Source organism: Aspergillus piperis (assembly GCF_003184755.1).
Source record: "Aspergillus piperis CBS 112811 unplaced genomic scaffold BO85scaffold_5, whole genome shotgun sequence".
In the NCBI taxonomy this organism is placed as follows: Eukaryota; Fungi; Ascomycota; class Eurotiomycetes; order Eurotiales; family Aspergillaceae; genus Aspergillus; species Aspergillus piperis.
This window is the reverse complement of record NW_020291595.1, coordinates 1,268,622-1,283,012: the sequence shown is the minus strand read 5'-3', so window position 1 is coordinate 1,283,012 and position 14,391 is coordinate 1,268,622. Positions and strand designations below refer to the sequence as shown.

At 50.2% G+C, this 14,391-nt stretch overlaps 5 protein-coding genes across 5 annotated transcripts; 2 read left to right on the top strand and 3 right to left on the bottom strand.

The window, feature by feature from the left end:
• Window positions 1-1,749: 1,749 nt before the first annotated feature.
• Window positions 1,750-2,687, bottom strand: BO85DRAFT_251809 (uncharacterized protein). The gene has a single exon (XM_025654940.1). The coding sequence runs from the start codon at window positions 2,585-2,587 to the stop codon at window positions 2,078-2,080; it is 510 nt and encodes a 169-aa protein (XP_025517781.1). The 5' UTR covers window positions 2,588-2,687; the 3' UTR covers window positions 1,750-2,077.
• Window positions 2,688-3,019: 332 nt separating this feature from the next.
• BO85DRAFT_486312 (uncharacterized protein) lies at window positions 3,020-3,289 on the top strand (the record flags this gene model as incomplete). The annotated part of the gene is made up of 2 exons (XM_025663382.1): window positions 3,020-3,172; window positions 3,227-3,289. The coding sequence occupies 2 exons, from the start codon at window positions 3,020-3,022 to the stop codon at window positions 3,287-3,289; spliced, it is 216 nt and encodes a 71-aa protein (XP_025517780.1).
• A 1,789-nt stretch (window positions 3,290-5,078) lies between these two features.
• BO85DRAFT_457921 (uncharacterized protein) lies at window positions 5,079-6,211 on the top strand (the record flags this gene model as incomplete). The annotated part of the gene is made up of 2 exons (XM_025661550.1): window positions 5,079-5,648; window positions 5,714-6,211. The coding sequence occupies 2 exons, from the start codon at window positions 5,079-5,081 to the stop codon at window positions 6,209-6,211; spliced, it is 1,068 nt and encodes a 355-aa protein (XP_025517779.1).
• A 1,773-nt stretch (window positions 6,212-7,984) lies between these two features.
• Window positions 7,985-11,985, bottom strand: BO85DRAFT_368310 (mRNA-binding protein RRP12; the record flags this gene model as incomplete). The annotated part of the gene is made up of 3 exons (XM_025655862.1): window positions 7,985-9,835; window positions 9,891-11,801; window positions 11,923-11,985. The coding sequence occupies 3 exons, from the start codon at window positions 11,983-11,985 to the stop codon at window positions 7,985-7,987; spliced, it is 3,825 nt and encodes a 1,274-aa protein (XP_025517778.1).
• Window positions 11,986-12,800: 815 nt separating this feature from the next.
• On the bottom strand, window positions 12,801-13,572 carry BO85DRAFT_367856 (U6 snRNA-associated Sm-like protein LSm1; the record flags this gene model as incomplete). The annotated part of the gene is made up of 4 exons (XM_025655838.1): window positions 12,801-12,974; window positions 13,065-13,180; window positions 13,259-13,327; window positions 13,407-13,572. The coding sequence occupies 4 exons, from the start codon at window positions 13,570-13,572 to the stop codon at window positions 12,801-12,803; spliced, it is 525 nt and encodes a 174-aa protein (XP_025517777.1).
• Window positions 13,573-14,391: the final 819 nt, after the last annotated feature.

Sequence of the window (14,391 nt, the reverse complement as noted above, 5' to 3'; positions counted from 1 at the left end):
GGGACCCAGAAATTTCCAATCCAGATAATTTTGTATGGTACTAACCTACTTGCTTTGAAGTTAGTTAATAGTTAGAACCAGACACGCTGACATAATAATGACCCTATTCATCATCATCATCTTCTTCTTCTTCATCTTCGGGTAGATAATACACACACAACCACAAGCATAGAGTTTGAACTTTGAAGAAATGATAAGGTTTTTCATCTCTTTTTTTTTCCACCCTACTCCATACTTAGTAGCCATAGCGGGCCTTTTTCTCGGACTGACAATTGTTGGCTATGGATCCCCGTCTAACTATCTACTATTTTTTGATTTTCCTTCCTTGGAACACTACTGCCGTATGTAGTCTAGAACAAATGGAGTGGCATCAAGTTTTAAGGGGTCAAATTTCCCGAACCACTAGTAAGTCTAGATATGGTGGTTTAATAATTCCTTATTTCAGTTTGTGAATATGAATGGAACAAAAAATGGAACAGAACAGAACAGAACAAGAAGATTACATACAAACTACTTAGTTATCAACTTGTTTATTTTCTCACCGGTCACTCATTGATCATTAGATATTTATATTTATGCAGTATATGTGCTGTGCAGTTCGTGTGTAGAAATTTAGAAAGGGGGGGCGGAAAGAGAAACCCAAACCCCCATCGACGGATCACAGCTGAGAAGCTATGCTAGTATGCGATGTGGGTGTGATGCGATCAGATCAGATCAGATCTCTGATCAGCTGCGCTTACTTACTTACATACTTACTTAGTCACCTAGTTTAAGTAAGGTAGTTATGTAGGTAAGTAGGCAGGTTAGTTAGGCAACCTTTATAACAGGAATCATGGTATGTACAGCAAGTAGTAGTAACCTTATCTGTGACGAACTACTAGGTACCACGTAGATGGTCCTAGTGGTGGTACTACTTACATCTCGTATGTGTGTTTGGACTGGGTCTGGACTTGAAACGGGGGGAGCATGATGTAGCTGTAAGGGACGGCGAGGGATGAGGTCATGGTCATTTCTTATGTGGTGTGTATGTGAGAAGTAGGGATGGATCGATGAGTTGGTGAAGGGTTGTAGCTAAGTAGATATAGATGGATGTTACGATGGATGGTATGATAATTGTTGAATGTCGATGTGATGAGTACCCATGGTGATATATTTATGTAGTAGTAGATGGACTCCCGATTCAAGAAATTACATTGGGTTGCTTGGTTATTACTAGGTTGATGTTAGGTTTTTCTAGTATCTAGTTCACGATTGCAACGAAAAGATATATTGTACCAGGGACTCATGAGTCTTGATGATCATGTATCGTTGCAGGTTCCAAGTTCAAAGCTACTGTAGCCAACCCGTTCTTAATGTCACTGCGCCGTGTTTCTCCAACGTAAACAGTAGCATCATAGTAAGTAGAGCTCTTCATGTGAAATGTCACTATGCTACAGGTGTAAGTCCCAAAGTAGCACAGCCAGTTAGCCAATCGACGGTTGAAACTTACATATCTGGTCGGGTAAGTAAGTGACAAAGGCATTCATCAGACACATGTCAATGTGACATTGTTCGCTTCTAGAAGAACCCAAAGATCCTTGGCCTCACTAGTAACACATCATCTACGGTGTATGAGGCGGGCATCTTTTACGGGCCTGAACCGGGGATCTCACCTGATTATTCCCGGTGAAACAACAAGCGTCCGGAGGAATATTGGTGAGTTAGCAAGTTACAAGAGATTCTGACGATGACTTGATATGCAGCTGATGGGGCGAGAGAAAAAAGCAAAAGACACCCAGAAATGGCCAGCCACAGCAACATATTCTGCCGACCATGGGGCTATGTTACTTGTTGATCTGACTAGTGTCTGCTGTGACACCCTCCAATGGGACGCAGGGGGGAGATGAAAAGTTGATGTGTTATCTAGGCACTTTAATCAACTCCTTGCAGGTGGGGGTCATTTGGTTTTGTCGATTGCGTGGAGTTATGACTGACAAAGAGGCGACGGGCAGTACAGACATTCTGGGTAATTAGTGTCGTTGTTCGAAGGCTTGGGACAGGTTCCTTTGGAAAAGGACTGACGATTTGGTGGATTTCTCTAGAACTCTGCACAGGACTTGGCAGCCCCAGAGACAGTACTCAATGCGGTCGCTCCGATGTGAGACGCCTTCATTGATGATTCAAGGAGTAGGTGTTCGTCTCTTAAGGAGCACATGCGATAGAAACTGACGCAAATGATCGTGTCAGACAGATCAAAGTAATCAGATCGACGAGTTTGACTCATCGCGCCAGCTATCTGTGACAGCCGAGAAGACTTGCATGTATATATGTTCCAACTTAGTCTTAAGTCAGCGTTCAGAAACAAAACATGAGGTTCGCGATACTTATGATCTGTACTCTTCTGTCGGTGCCATATACAATATCTCAAGCCGCCACCATCAGCGGCTTGCACGCCACTGAGATCCTGCGGCCAACGTTGGCAAGCCACAACGGCAAGGCATCCACGTATTGAGAAATCCGTACAGCCTAGCGTGGGACAAGCAGAGTGTGATTGGGCATTTGTGCACCCGAGGAGAAGAAGGTCAAGGACCAGCAGTTCACATGGCATTCAGGCGCCGGAGTGTTGGAGATGAGGGGATGTTCCCGAGGAAAATGGGGGAGGTATATGCACAGTGCTACCCTGTACCTTGTAGCATCCCGGACATCGTTCCACAGGGGAACAGCCAATATGGTTCTGTGAAACTTGCATGGAAGCCATGTCTACAGTGCGGGATCGGCCCTATGTCCCTGGCCAAGAGTTACAGGCGCAGGAGAGTTTCCACATCCGAAGTTCTGGGCGTGGCAGCCAAGAACAGTCTGGATCTGGCGGGAGAGGGGATGGGGGACCAACGGGAGAAAAACGGTCTGGAAAGTCGGCCAGACGGAGGCTGATCACGAGCAAATTTATTGAACATGGGCCTTCAAGCCATGCCACGCAATGATACGCACAGAAGTCCGATCTGATGCGGAGGGAAAGCTGGGAAAGTCAGTTTCAGTCGTCATGTCGGCTAAGTCAGAAGGGCACATGGCCCGGCATATGGGCAGTCGTAATCTATCTCTCGGCAACAGATGGGAGGATGATTGGGCATACAGAAGGGTCGCTAAGCCCGGTCGATTGATTCGAAACAAGTGGTTTGGCAGTGAGACTGGCCGAGTCGGTATGTTTAGGATCAACAATGGGTTACCTATTCGTTGGTTGATAAAGTAGCACGGCATGTTGAAGGAGAAGGACAAGACTTTGGAGACCGCCACCGGACATCGGGTTACCTAATTTATTGATAGGATCGACCAGCTGGACACGAAGCAGAAACACCACCCAAGCCGGGTATACGGCTCTTCCAAGCAGGAGCATGCTAGATAAATAGATACCCGGCGGGGCTGGGCTGGGCTGGGCGCCACTTGTTGGGGGAGAAGATTGTGTGTATTTGGAGGAAAGAAAGAAGGGCCAAGCTGCGTTTCCGAGGTTCAGAGCCAGCCGTGGTCATCGAGATAAATATAATGTTTGGTCATGATCGTCATACTACTCGTCTCGAGGAAGAATACAATGGCTTCTTGCGTTTCGTTCACTCCAACATAATAATATTTAAATGCTTTCCTAGTGGATGGACTCGGGTGAAGTTGCTAAAAGAGGGCATGGCGTTGCAATGGGAGAATAGTAGATCGGGAACCTGTAACCGGGACGGACAAGAAATACCTCGATTAATGCAGATGTATTATTAGTGATTTGGGGTATTGGCTGCGGTCAGCGCTATGCTAGATGTGATCTGGCCGTAATACCGCCAAGCCAACCAGCCAACCTCCGAATGCGGATCACGGACACGCTCGCAATGCCACCAGCCAATCAAGGATCGTTGCTCGTCCACCAAAATCCCCGCAGGGACTTGGCATCTTGGCACGCGGTACAGATACGGTAACATTGCTCCTGCGACACGCCCAAACACTGCAGATGGGGAGGTGACGGGGCTTGAAATTCCAGACGAAGACGAGGCAGGGAAATACTCTCTTCCTCCTTCCGGTGGGAAGGAAGAGATTGAGATGGAAGATGGAGATAGTAAGTAATTAGAAAGAGAGGTGGAGCTGAGGGAGAGGAAATCAATCTCTCTTAACTCGTCAGCCAGTGGTGGTGTGTCTGTCCTCTTTTCCCTCCCTTCATTTCTTTTCCCTCTCACTTTAATAAAGTGGTTATCTTCAAATTTATCCCCGACCCCCGATCCCTCTCTCTCTCCCCGCTACTCGTCCCTTCCGGTAGCTCCTTTTCACTTCTCAAGCTCCTCAGCCTAGTAGCACCCCATTCCTTCCCTCCGCTCTCCGAACCCGAGGGGGGAGAAAATCTCCCCCTTTCAACCTTCGAGAAATCCTTGGGAACTCGCACGCCATGGTGTTGGCCGTGACACTCTCTTGACGTTGCCCATGCCAAGGGCTCGGCAGCTGGGCGTCTTGGCGGCGAAAAAGCAGACCAGAACCAGAACTACTCTATCCCCCCCTTCCCTTCCGCTGCATTTGTCCTGGGACAAGACAAGACCACCGGTCTCTTGGTCCTGTTCTTGGACGTTCCGCTCTGTCTCTTTCTGTCTTGGGAAGGGTAGTGAAAGGAAAAAAAAAGTCGTCCATGGCATTCTTCTTATAAGTCACCCTACCTGCCCTTCCGCTCCTGTCCTCCATTCCTCTCCTCCCCCCTCCTCCTCTCCTCCCTCCCCTCTTCCTCCTGCGCTTCAATCTTCTCCCCCCTCTCAAATCTCCGCCTTGCTCTGGGTCTCTCCATCCCTCCCCCTAGTCCCGTCAGGACCGATAAGCTATAAGCTCCGGTACATGCCTTGAGATCGTTATGCCCCTTGCACCTAGAGCCATGCGGTGAACTTCATCCCTGCAGCTGCTCTCTTCACAATTCACACAGTATCTCTGTGCGTGTGTACTCTCTGGTACCACCTTGTGTTGCTCCTGCGGCATTTCTCAAGGGGGTAGCATTTCCTGTCGCGCCCTTGATTGCTCCACCGACTCCCCTCTCTACTCTCCCTCTCGGTGCCTACCTATTACCCCCTCCTTCCTCTACTCCGCCCGTAATGGAGCAGCCGGAAATGTCCCAGCCTGCTACCCACCGTCAAGATGATAGTCACCTCGTGACAGCTTATTTTCCGAACCCAACACCCACTGTGCCTGCTGCTGCAGCACATCCTCCCCCACACATTCTGCCGTCGCACTCGTCGCCATCACCTCACCACTATCATTCAGAGGTTGACTCCTCTCCGTCGGAATTCCACTATCTTAACGACTCCCATCACATCTCACACCCTGAATATCAGCAGCCACAACGGCATTCTCGACGACAGCATAGCCTATCACATCAAACCCCACAGACTGGGGAACATCTATATCCGGATTTGGGGCAGGCTTCGGTGCCTCCAGAGGCGTCGGTTGCCTCGCCTTATCACGAGAACGGCTCCGTCTTATCTCGGGCTTCAGGTGCAAGCGAAGTCGGGCGCAAAGAAGGGCGCGTTCGTGGGAGTTGGACCGATCATTCGTCATATATGTCGGGAGACAATCACCCCAATGGCGCATCTCGCGTACATAAACGAGCGATTCATGACGATGACATAGCCCCGGAGGAAGAGCCGGATGCGCTGTTAATGCTGGTGAGCTTTGTCTATTTCCGAATAACTAATTATTTCAGCCCGTAGCTAACCGCACTGGATATTAGTTTCGACTCTCCATCCCTGTTCCCGTATTCTCCTTCTGCGCATCGTTGTATACCATCTTCGGCGTGCTCTTCGTCCTCCTTGTCTCACCGCTTCGCATCTGTTCCTGCATACCCTACTTTCGGGCGACGTCCTTCCGGGCGCAACTGTGCGGTCTGCTGGTACCCCAGTTGCATATTCATGAACGACTGGTCTGCTTGCGACAATCTTCTTCAAGATCATCATCCACCCAGCCGATATATGACCCGGAGGGATCCTATGTGGCAGAATCCATCGATTCGTATTCAATCGGAGGCCTGCTCGCCGTCCTCCTTCTATCGCCGTTCCTGTCCATCGCCATAACTCTCCTAGCCTGGATTGCAGCGTTTTTCTGGATCTTCGCCATGGTTCTAGGCAATCCAGATGGCACAGAGCGCAAAGACGATGGCCGAGCAGCCGTTCTCGGGGTCTGCCGATGGTGGCAGCTTTGGCTTGGCAAAGCCCGTAAGCCACTCGCTTAGCGTATCGGTGTGAATCACCCTTGTGGATATGAAATTTGCTTTGATCAAGTCAATCCCGTTGTTTGATGCCGGCATGATACCAACGTTTGGGATATGTGGAATGATCTTCTTCTTGAGGCTCCATCTTTTGTTTTCTTTTCGATTTTATCCCCATTTTATTTCTTATTCATTTTTCTTGTCTTCAGTCAGATGACTGATTTGAGGATTCCCTCCGGAGTTGGGATATTGGTCGCCGGCGCGGGGAGTTTGTCATCCTTATCACCCATGACTCACGGGCCATCGTAGAGAGGGAACACTGCTATTATGAGATTCTGAAAGCGAAGGAAGGGATTCTAGGAGTTGAGTTGGATCAAAGCGGTCTTCCGGTGAAGTGAGCTCACTTTGATTGATTTTTTCATTTTTTACCCTCTTATTTCCCTTTTCATGTACTCATACAATACCGAGTGAGAATTGATACCCACATTTTGTTGTTTTTTTCGTTTTCCTCTCGTCCTTCTTCCCCACATAACTTCGACTAGTCAATAAAGTCAGTTAGTACCCGTTCAATTATGGAGTAGAAGCAGATCATCCTACCTCACCGCACATCCATACCAAACAGAGTAGATGGAAATCGGACGAGTGAAATGCAACAAGGGAAAAGAAAGAAAAATATCAGAAAAGACGAAAGTTACCCCGCCCCGCTTACTTGAAAGAAAATTCAAATAAACCAAATCTGATAGATCAGATCAACATTCGTTCACTTGTATCACCTTGACTACGTAATATTTATACTAGTTAGTTGCTTGCGCTCGGGAGAAGGATCCCGGAAGGAAGAACAGCAGGCAACCTGCATACGGGACGGGGTATAGTAAATAACTAGTAAGTGTAGAGTACTTACCGAGAGATAAGGTTCTTCAAGCGCGGATATGTTACTTATTTGAGAACTAAGGTAGATAGGTAGGTAGGATCAATGAGGGAAGGCTTCCGACAGGTTACGTAGGGTAGATAGATGCTTAGATGATATATAGTACCTGTGTATGAAGTACTAACGTACTACCGGGGGGTTTCTGTGACGAAATGGTTTCTTCCTTTTTATCCGGGTGATATGTATGTATGTATGTATGTATGTATGTATGGGTCTTTACTCGAGAGGACTTACGATAACTATATTATTATGTAAAGGAATGATACTAACTGTGTTTATTTTTTGAACTAAGGTAGGTGCAACAATTGGAGTGAACTGAACAGAGAACAATAGCAGATAGCAAAGCAGCAAAGGATAACGAATAAGAAAGGGTATATGAAGATACACCTGAGGAAAGAAGCAAGCAAGCAAGCACAAACTACCTCACACTGAATAGACACCAACACTAACTCAATTCAACTCAACTCAACTCACTGACTTGAATTTAGCAAACTAAACTACCTTTTTCTTTGGATCCGCGATGAAAGAAGGAATGAATGAGGAATAAGGACATGTTCAGGTCTCAATCGTATCGTTAAGTATGTACGTATTCACAGCAAATCGGGAAAGGAAAAGAAGAAAACATAACAATATAAAAGTGAAAAGGAAAAGATAAACGGTCTCGTCATACTCCATACATGACATGATGAACTTTGAAAAATGATGACTTTCATTGACTATTCGGTATCCAGTGCCGTTAAAATAATGCTTTTTAAGTTGTGGTATGTGTGAAAGGGTTGACTGAACCTGAACTGACTGTTGGTGATGTATCAAACCAGTTCAGTTGTGGGGGTATGTGGTTGGAGGGTAGGTGCTGTTGATTGATTGATTTATCTCCGGTTGCCGCCAACACGGAAACCGCCGCCACGGCCGCCACCACGGCTACCACCACGGCTGCCACCACGACCGGGGCGACCACGCATGGGCATGCGCTTTTGAATGCGTCCGGCGCCGCTGGGACCGTGAGTCTTGGGCATGCCTAGGCCACGACGGCCAGGGCCGGGCCGGGAGGCAGGGCCAGAGGCGTTGTTGTCGTTGTCATCGTCCACGTCCATATCGTCACCGCCCTTCTTCTTCTGGGACTGGGCCATCTTGAGCTTACCACGTTGGCCGCGACGGACGGCGTCGGGACCGCTGACGGCTTGCACGTAGGCGTTGATGCCGCTCTCTCCAGCGTTGTTGTCCAGGCCAGCGGACATGTCAACATCCTCGTCGTCATCGCCAAGGATGAGACGGCCGTCGGAATCGACCTTCGCGTTGCGCTTCTTCCGGGAACCGGGGCCAGTGTTGAGGAAGCGGACACTAGGCTTGGTGGTGGAAATATTTGCCAGGGCATCGGGGGCGAGAAGGTCGAGAGGGTTGTCTTCGGGGGACATTTCACGAATGTACTGCTCGCTCTGCTTGTTGGACCGCTTGCCCTTGCGGCCCTTGAGCGCATGAGTGACGCCCTCCTCATCGACGTCAATCTCACTGGCGTCGTCGTCAGAGTCGAGGTCGGAGTCGTAGACGGCCTTGTCGAAGGCGTTGCTGTAGGACCGGCCGCTCTTCTCTTCTTGTCCAGCGGGCTCATCATTCTCCTCATCGTCCTCGCCATCCTGCTCGGCGTTCTTCTTCTTCTTGCGTCTCTCGCGCAGCTTCCGGATGTTGACCACCAGCTTCCGGTCGGCCTCACCAACCAGCTCCTCGATAGGAGCGGCACCGAAGCGTCGGATAAGGCGATCAAGGATACCCTTTACCTTGCTGCGGAGACGACCCTTGTGCTCCTTGCTCCAGACCATCAGGTTGGGAACGAGGGAGCTGAGGCGCGCACGGAGATCTTCATCGGGAAGAACAACCACGGCGACCTTGACAAAGCCGAGCACAGACCGGACAATCTCGCGGTTGTTGCTGGTGAGGAACAACTCCACGGTCTGGACCAAGTCGGACCGGACGGTAGGTTGGATCTGGGTGTGGAAATCGAAGAACAACCGAGACAGAGCTGTGACGGAGGCAGCAACCATGTGCGGCGAGCTACCCGCCAAACCGGCAGACACCATGGTGAAGAACTCTTCAATAGTGGCGGGAGCATCAGGGGCATCATTAGGCATGTGCGGCACCAGGGAGTTGCGGATCTTAGTGCCGGCAGGGTTCTTCTCTTCGTCGGTAGTCCTCTTTGCCAGGTGGATGAGCAGGTCGAACGAGGCTGTCCGAGCCTTCTCATTGCTCTCCTTGCAGCCCAAGACAACTTCCGAGAGAACGGATGGAATGAAGTGCAGGTCGGAGGTCGGCAAGTAGGTGATGAGTTCGTAAATTGCCAGCATACGATCCCGACGAGCAGATGCAGGAGTCTTATCCGCCGTGCCCAGGATGAGCGCCTGCAGCTCCGAACTGCGCTCTTGAAGTGCGGCGCTTCCAGTCTCTGTCTGGGCCAAACGGGGGATCAGCTTGTATGCCTTCTTGATCAGCTGTTGATCACCAGTCTGTCCGTTAAGGATAGCCGCAGCTATGCCAAACAGATTTGCGAAGCTGGTGCGGGGCAGGTAAATCGACATAGCAATAACCAGGTCGATCAAAGTGTGCGACGTAGGCGGCATCTTGTCACCAGAACCAGTCTGCTGATTGCCCTGCTTGGCTGTTTCAGTCTCTGAAACCACCGAGGACTCCAGCATCGAGGTGACACGTTCAAACGTCTCATTCAGCTCCTGTAGAAGATATATTAGCAAGACTGGAATGGAAGTATTGGGGATAAGAACCAACCTTCTCAGGGGCAATGCTCAGATAAGCATTGATACACTGGAGAATGTAGCCTCTGTAGTGTGGGAGAGTTTGGCTGTACACGTTGAACAGAACCGCCAACAAGTTGCTGGCAAAACCGGCAAGATGAGCAACGTTCTTTTCCGCTGCCTTCTTGGTGATCCTACGCTGGAGGATCAAATCATCCTCGTCCGCCTCAACGGACAAGATGGCCTGGTTCGACTCCACCAGATTCTGCAAAGCTCTGCAAATGTCAACACGCAGGTCGGTCTGCTTGTAGAGGACGTTGGAAAGGAGCTCCGCAAAGCCCTGGTCGAAAGACTCCGTCAAATCCAGAGGAAGCTCACAGTAGCCCGGAAGGATAGCCCACGTCTGCTGAACGAGAGTTTCGAAGATCTTGACTTCAACGGCCTTCTCCCTGGCGCTGAACTCCATGACCTTCTGGTACAAAGCTTCACTGAGAGAGACGAACTCAGAACGGAAATGGGCAAGGTCGGTGTTGGTGACATTGTCGCGGAGAACCGGGAGGAGCCACACGCGACCAGGCTGGCCATTCTTCTGCTCAATAATATTCAAGGGCAGAATCTCCAGGACTGCAGCAGGGCCCATGGCCTCAATCGCGCTACCAAGGACGTTGTCCGCCTCCTTCTTTCCCTGGAAAGACTCGTTGCTGCGGAGCTCTCCGACCGTCTTGACAATATCATCCAAGAAAGGGCTGGAGCGCCACTTGAAGCTGTCGAACAGAGCCGCACACACGTTGAACACTTCCCGCCATGCTGCCTGGTACTTGACGGAAAGCAGATCCATAGCAGCCTTGGCGATCTTCTCGAGCGTCTTCTCATCGTAGACAGAGGGCTCAATGATAACGCTGTTGGGGATGCAGTTGGCCAAGAACGAGACCAAGCATTCAGATGCCGACACACGGATGTTGCTGGAGGGCGAGGCCAAATAGCCGGAAACCATGTTGAACAGAGCGGGCAGCTTCTCAAACGTATCCTCGGGGCTGGTCTGAGCAGAGACATCGTAACCACGGGACAGCACGGCAATCCACGGCGGCAGGAGCTGCGAATCGTTCTGGGCGGGCTTCAAGTCCGTGATCGCCTCCAGGAGACGGGGCAGCTTCGAGGACGAAAACTCATCGGCCATGCTGGAGAAGATCACCTCGAACACCTCAAAAGCACCCATCGTAATGAATTCGTTCGTGGACCGGGAAGCGTTCATCAAGAGCTCGCACAGCGGCTCGATCTTCTTGCTAGGCCAACCACCGGATGCGACCGCGAGCGTCTTCACCAGTTGCAGGGAGTGGATGACCAGGGGGTCGTGGGTGTCCCGGCCGCTGGAATCATGGCGGCCGCGCTTAGACTTGGCTGCAGCCGTGATGCTGTCACTCAAGGTGCGCATAGCAGTCTCCGCACACATATCGGCCGCCGGGTGGTCGAGGGACGGACTCGGAGGAGGCGACTTGAGCACCTTGACCAACGCGTCCTGGGCACGCTTCCGCACCTTGGGACGGTGATCGACGGCCAGACTCAGCAGGCCAGCGATCGCACGGCGCGGGCCAATCTGTGTGTGAGGAAGGTTCCAGGCTGCAACATCCTGGGCGACCAAGAGGGACTCGAGACAGCCGATGGAGGGACGAAGAAGCGGGGCATCAACTTCTGGCAGGGAAAGGGCAGGGGCGAGACCGGTGAGAATCTGAGAGAACTTGGCGCGGAGAATCGAGGCAGGGACATAAGCGGTAGTGATATCGAGTAGATAAACGACGGAGGTTGCCAAATCCTTGTTGACGATGCCTTGAGTAGCGGAGATCGACTGGGACAAAAGCGCAAGCAGCGCAGCAAAATAGGCGGTGGGAGAAAAGTCGGCCTTTTGATCGCGAAGAGTGTCTTCCACTGCAGACAGCACCACAGCCGTCTAAAAAGGAGGAGGAGAAGGATCGTCAGTAAAACCACGGTCAGATAAGAGGGAATCTAGTGAGGCCTCGAATTGGGGTGGGCTGGAAGACTCCGCGGGATGAGGATTCAACGGGACTTACATGGTGCTGGTTCTGCAGCTTGGGAGACTTGATCTTCTCAAGCTTCTCCGCCAGGGTCGCCATGATGGGACGATCAACCGACGGGCAGTTGAGAAGTAGATCCAGAAACCTGGGAAGTAGTTAGGGAGGAGGGAGAGGGAAGAAGTGGTGGATGCGGAGATTTTTTTTGTGGTCCGGCTGGATCTTTTTGGGCGGATGAAAAAAAGGTACGGCGCTTTCTTGGCGGCGCTCTATCGATAACCCCCGATAACACCAGTCAACACTATATCCATGTCTCTTTTAACACCCATCAGCTCGATAATCTACCGTTAAATGGATTTGTGTAGGTGTAGTCAATGTCTCAGCTCAATTGGTCCAATTCGGAGAAGATATAGCCTAGAAAAAATAAGAAAATAATACTATAGAACAGCGTAATCAGACATGACAATCGTCAAGCGTAGCCTCCACCCATACAATCACACACGCCTTGAACAGACTCTCTTTCTGCTGGAGACAAGCTGGGATCTACTCCGAAGCCGTCCAAGCACCCGTTATGTCGGCTATCCTCCAGTCTTGTTGTGCGCTCCCACAGGCTTTCCGGTGGAGCTCCTCTTCCTTTCCCTCACTCTTACACAGTCTCTTTCCTATCGCACACCTCCTCACAGCAGATCCTTCGCCTCCGCCGCCACTCTATTGAGCCACGATACCACCTGACTCTGGCGAACGGTCCCGGAGGGCAATTCAAACGGGTCAAATGTCAACTGATGCCTTGAGGCCGCATAGCCCATCACACATCAACCAAGTGTCTTGTGTCGCGTCGCTTTACGATTCCCTAGTTGGGACGCGACAAATCTAGCACGGATGTAGGAAAGGGAGAAAGACTGAAGCAGACATCGTGTCTAAAACAGTATCTCTCCGCTATGCTCCGGCTCAAATCCCAGCGTCTGGAGCTTCCCATGGCGCTTCTTGTCGCCAACTTTCCGGGCTCCGTCTTCCTTCTTCTTCAGCTCAAACACTTCCTGGAACGACGCGCGCTGGATATGAGGGGGAATGTCATCTTCTTTGTCGAGATCCTGTACCCCGGAAAAGCAAGAGAACATTAATTAGCCAACCTCCAGCCCGAAACATGAATAGCGAAGAAGACACATAGAAGTTTCACGTACGATTTCACCAAGAAGCAAGACATTCTCACCCCGAACGAGAAATATACCGCGCGGGATATCGGCGTAGAGGTTGCCAGCATATAGACGTTCAATGGTATCCTGAAGGACGAGGTTTGCTGCAGCAGTCACATAGCAAGGGTCGCATGGTCAGATATATATCCTTCATCAAGAGACGTTGATCATGTAGCGCATACCGAACTGATCCCAGCTTCTCAGAACTCCGATCAACTTCCGCCCGTCTCGAAGGACGAGAACTAGCTTCTCTGAAGACCATTGTTAGGTTGGGTTCGATTTCAATTATGATATAAGCCCACGGGGATCAAGTAAAGTAGTATAACGTACTATCCGTCAAATCCAACAGCTGGGCAGCGGTGGTGAACATCTGCGGCGGTAATTGCGGGGGACCTTGCGACATGGGTCCGAGCGTGTTGTTCTGCGGGGGGAAGCCCTGCGGCGCATTGCCATGGTGGGCACCGGCCGGGTTCTCATTCATTGGAAGACGTTCCATGTTTGATTCAGAAGCGGGCATAAAGCCAGAGGTGGGTGTATATGGAAAGACAGGTAGCCATTGCATTGCTGCTGCGGCCGATCGAAGGAAGTCAGTGACGGGTTGGTGGGTGTTTGTTCTGTTTGTTTTGCTGCTCAATCAATGGATCGCAGGACAGACTCCACAAGTTTCCTCCACTGTTGATTACCTTATGTTGCGGTAACGGCTAAAAGGAATAAGATACTATGTGATAATTTGCCTGGTAATATACCTATTATTTAGGGCAGCGTGCATCACGGCTCCTACTGGTGTGGCCAATACTTATGGTGGAATACCGGCGATGATGGCAGTATATAGAGTGTCTCGGCTCACGATTACACTGGATCTCAACAGATGATAAGATGATTCTGTTATATTCTTGAACCGAGTGCAGAATTCTTACAGGTCAGAAGAGTATCTGGTATACTAAATCTACGTTCTAGCTGGTTCCCGACCAGGCAGGAACGATGCGACAATCACGATGCTACCTTCCTGCCGCTTCTAAGTAACCTAGTATATATTGTTAGTACTCATGGATTCTGCCTTCTACTTAGCTGCTAAGGGGTGAAAATCAGGTAAGAAACTTCTCTCAAAAAAGTATAACTATCAATTACTACTGAAAACAATCGAACGCAGCATTCCACCATAGTCCATGGTACCCCTCACTATACCAACTTGGTTGCTTTGAGGCTATCGCTGATAATACATGACTCGGTAAAACTTATAAACGACATGACAGAAGAGAACCTAGCAGTGAGCTTAGATGAGACAAGATGAAGAACTGCAGCTGATCGCAACCAA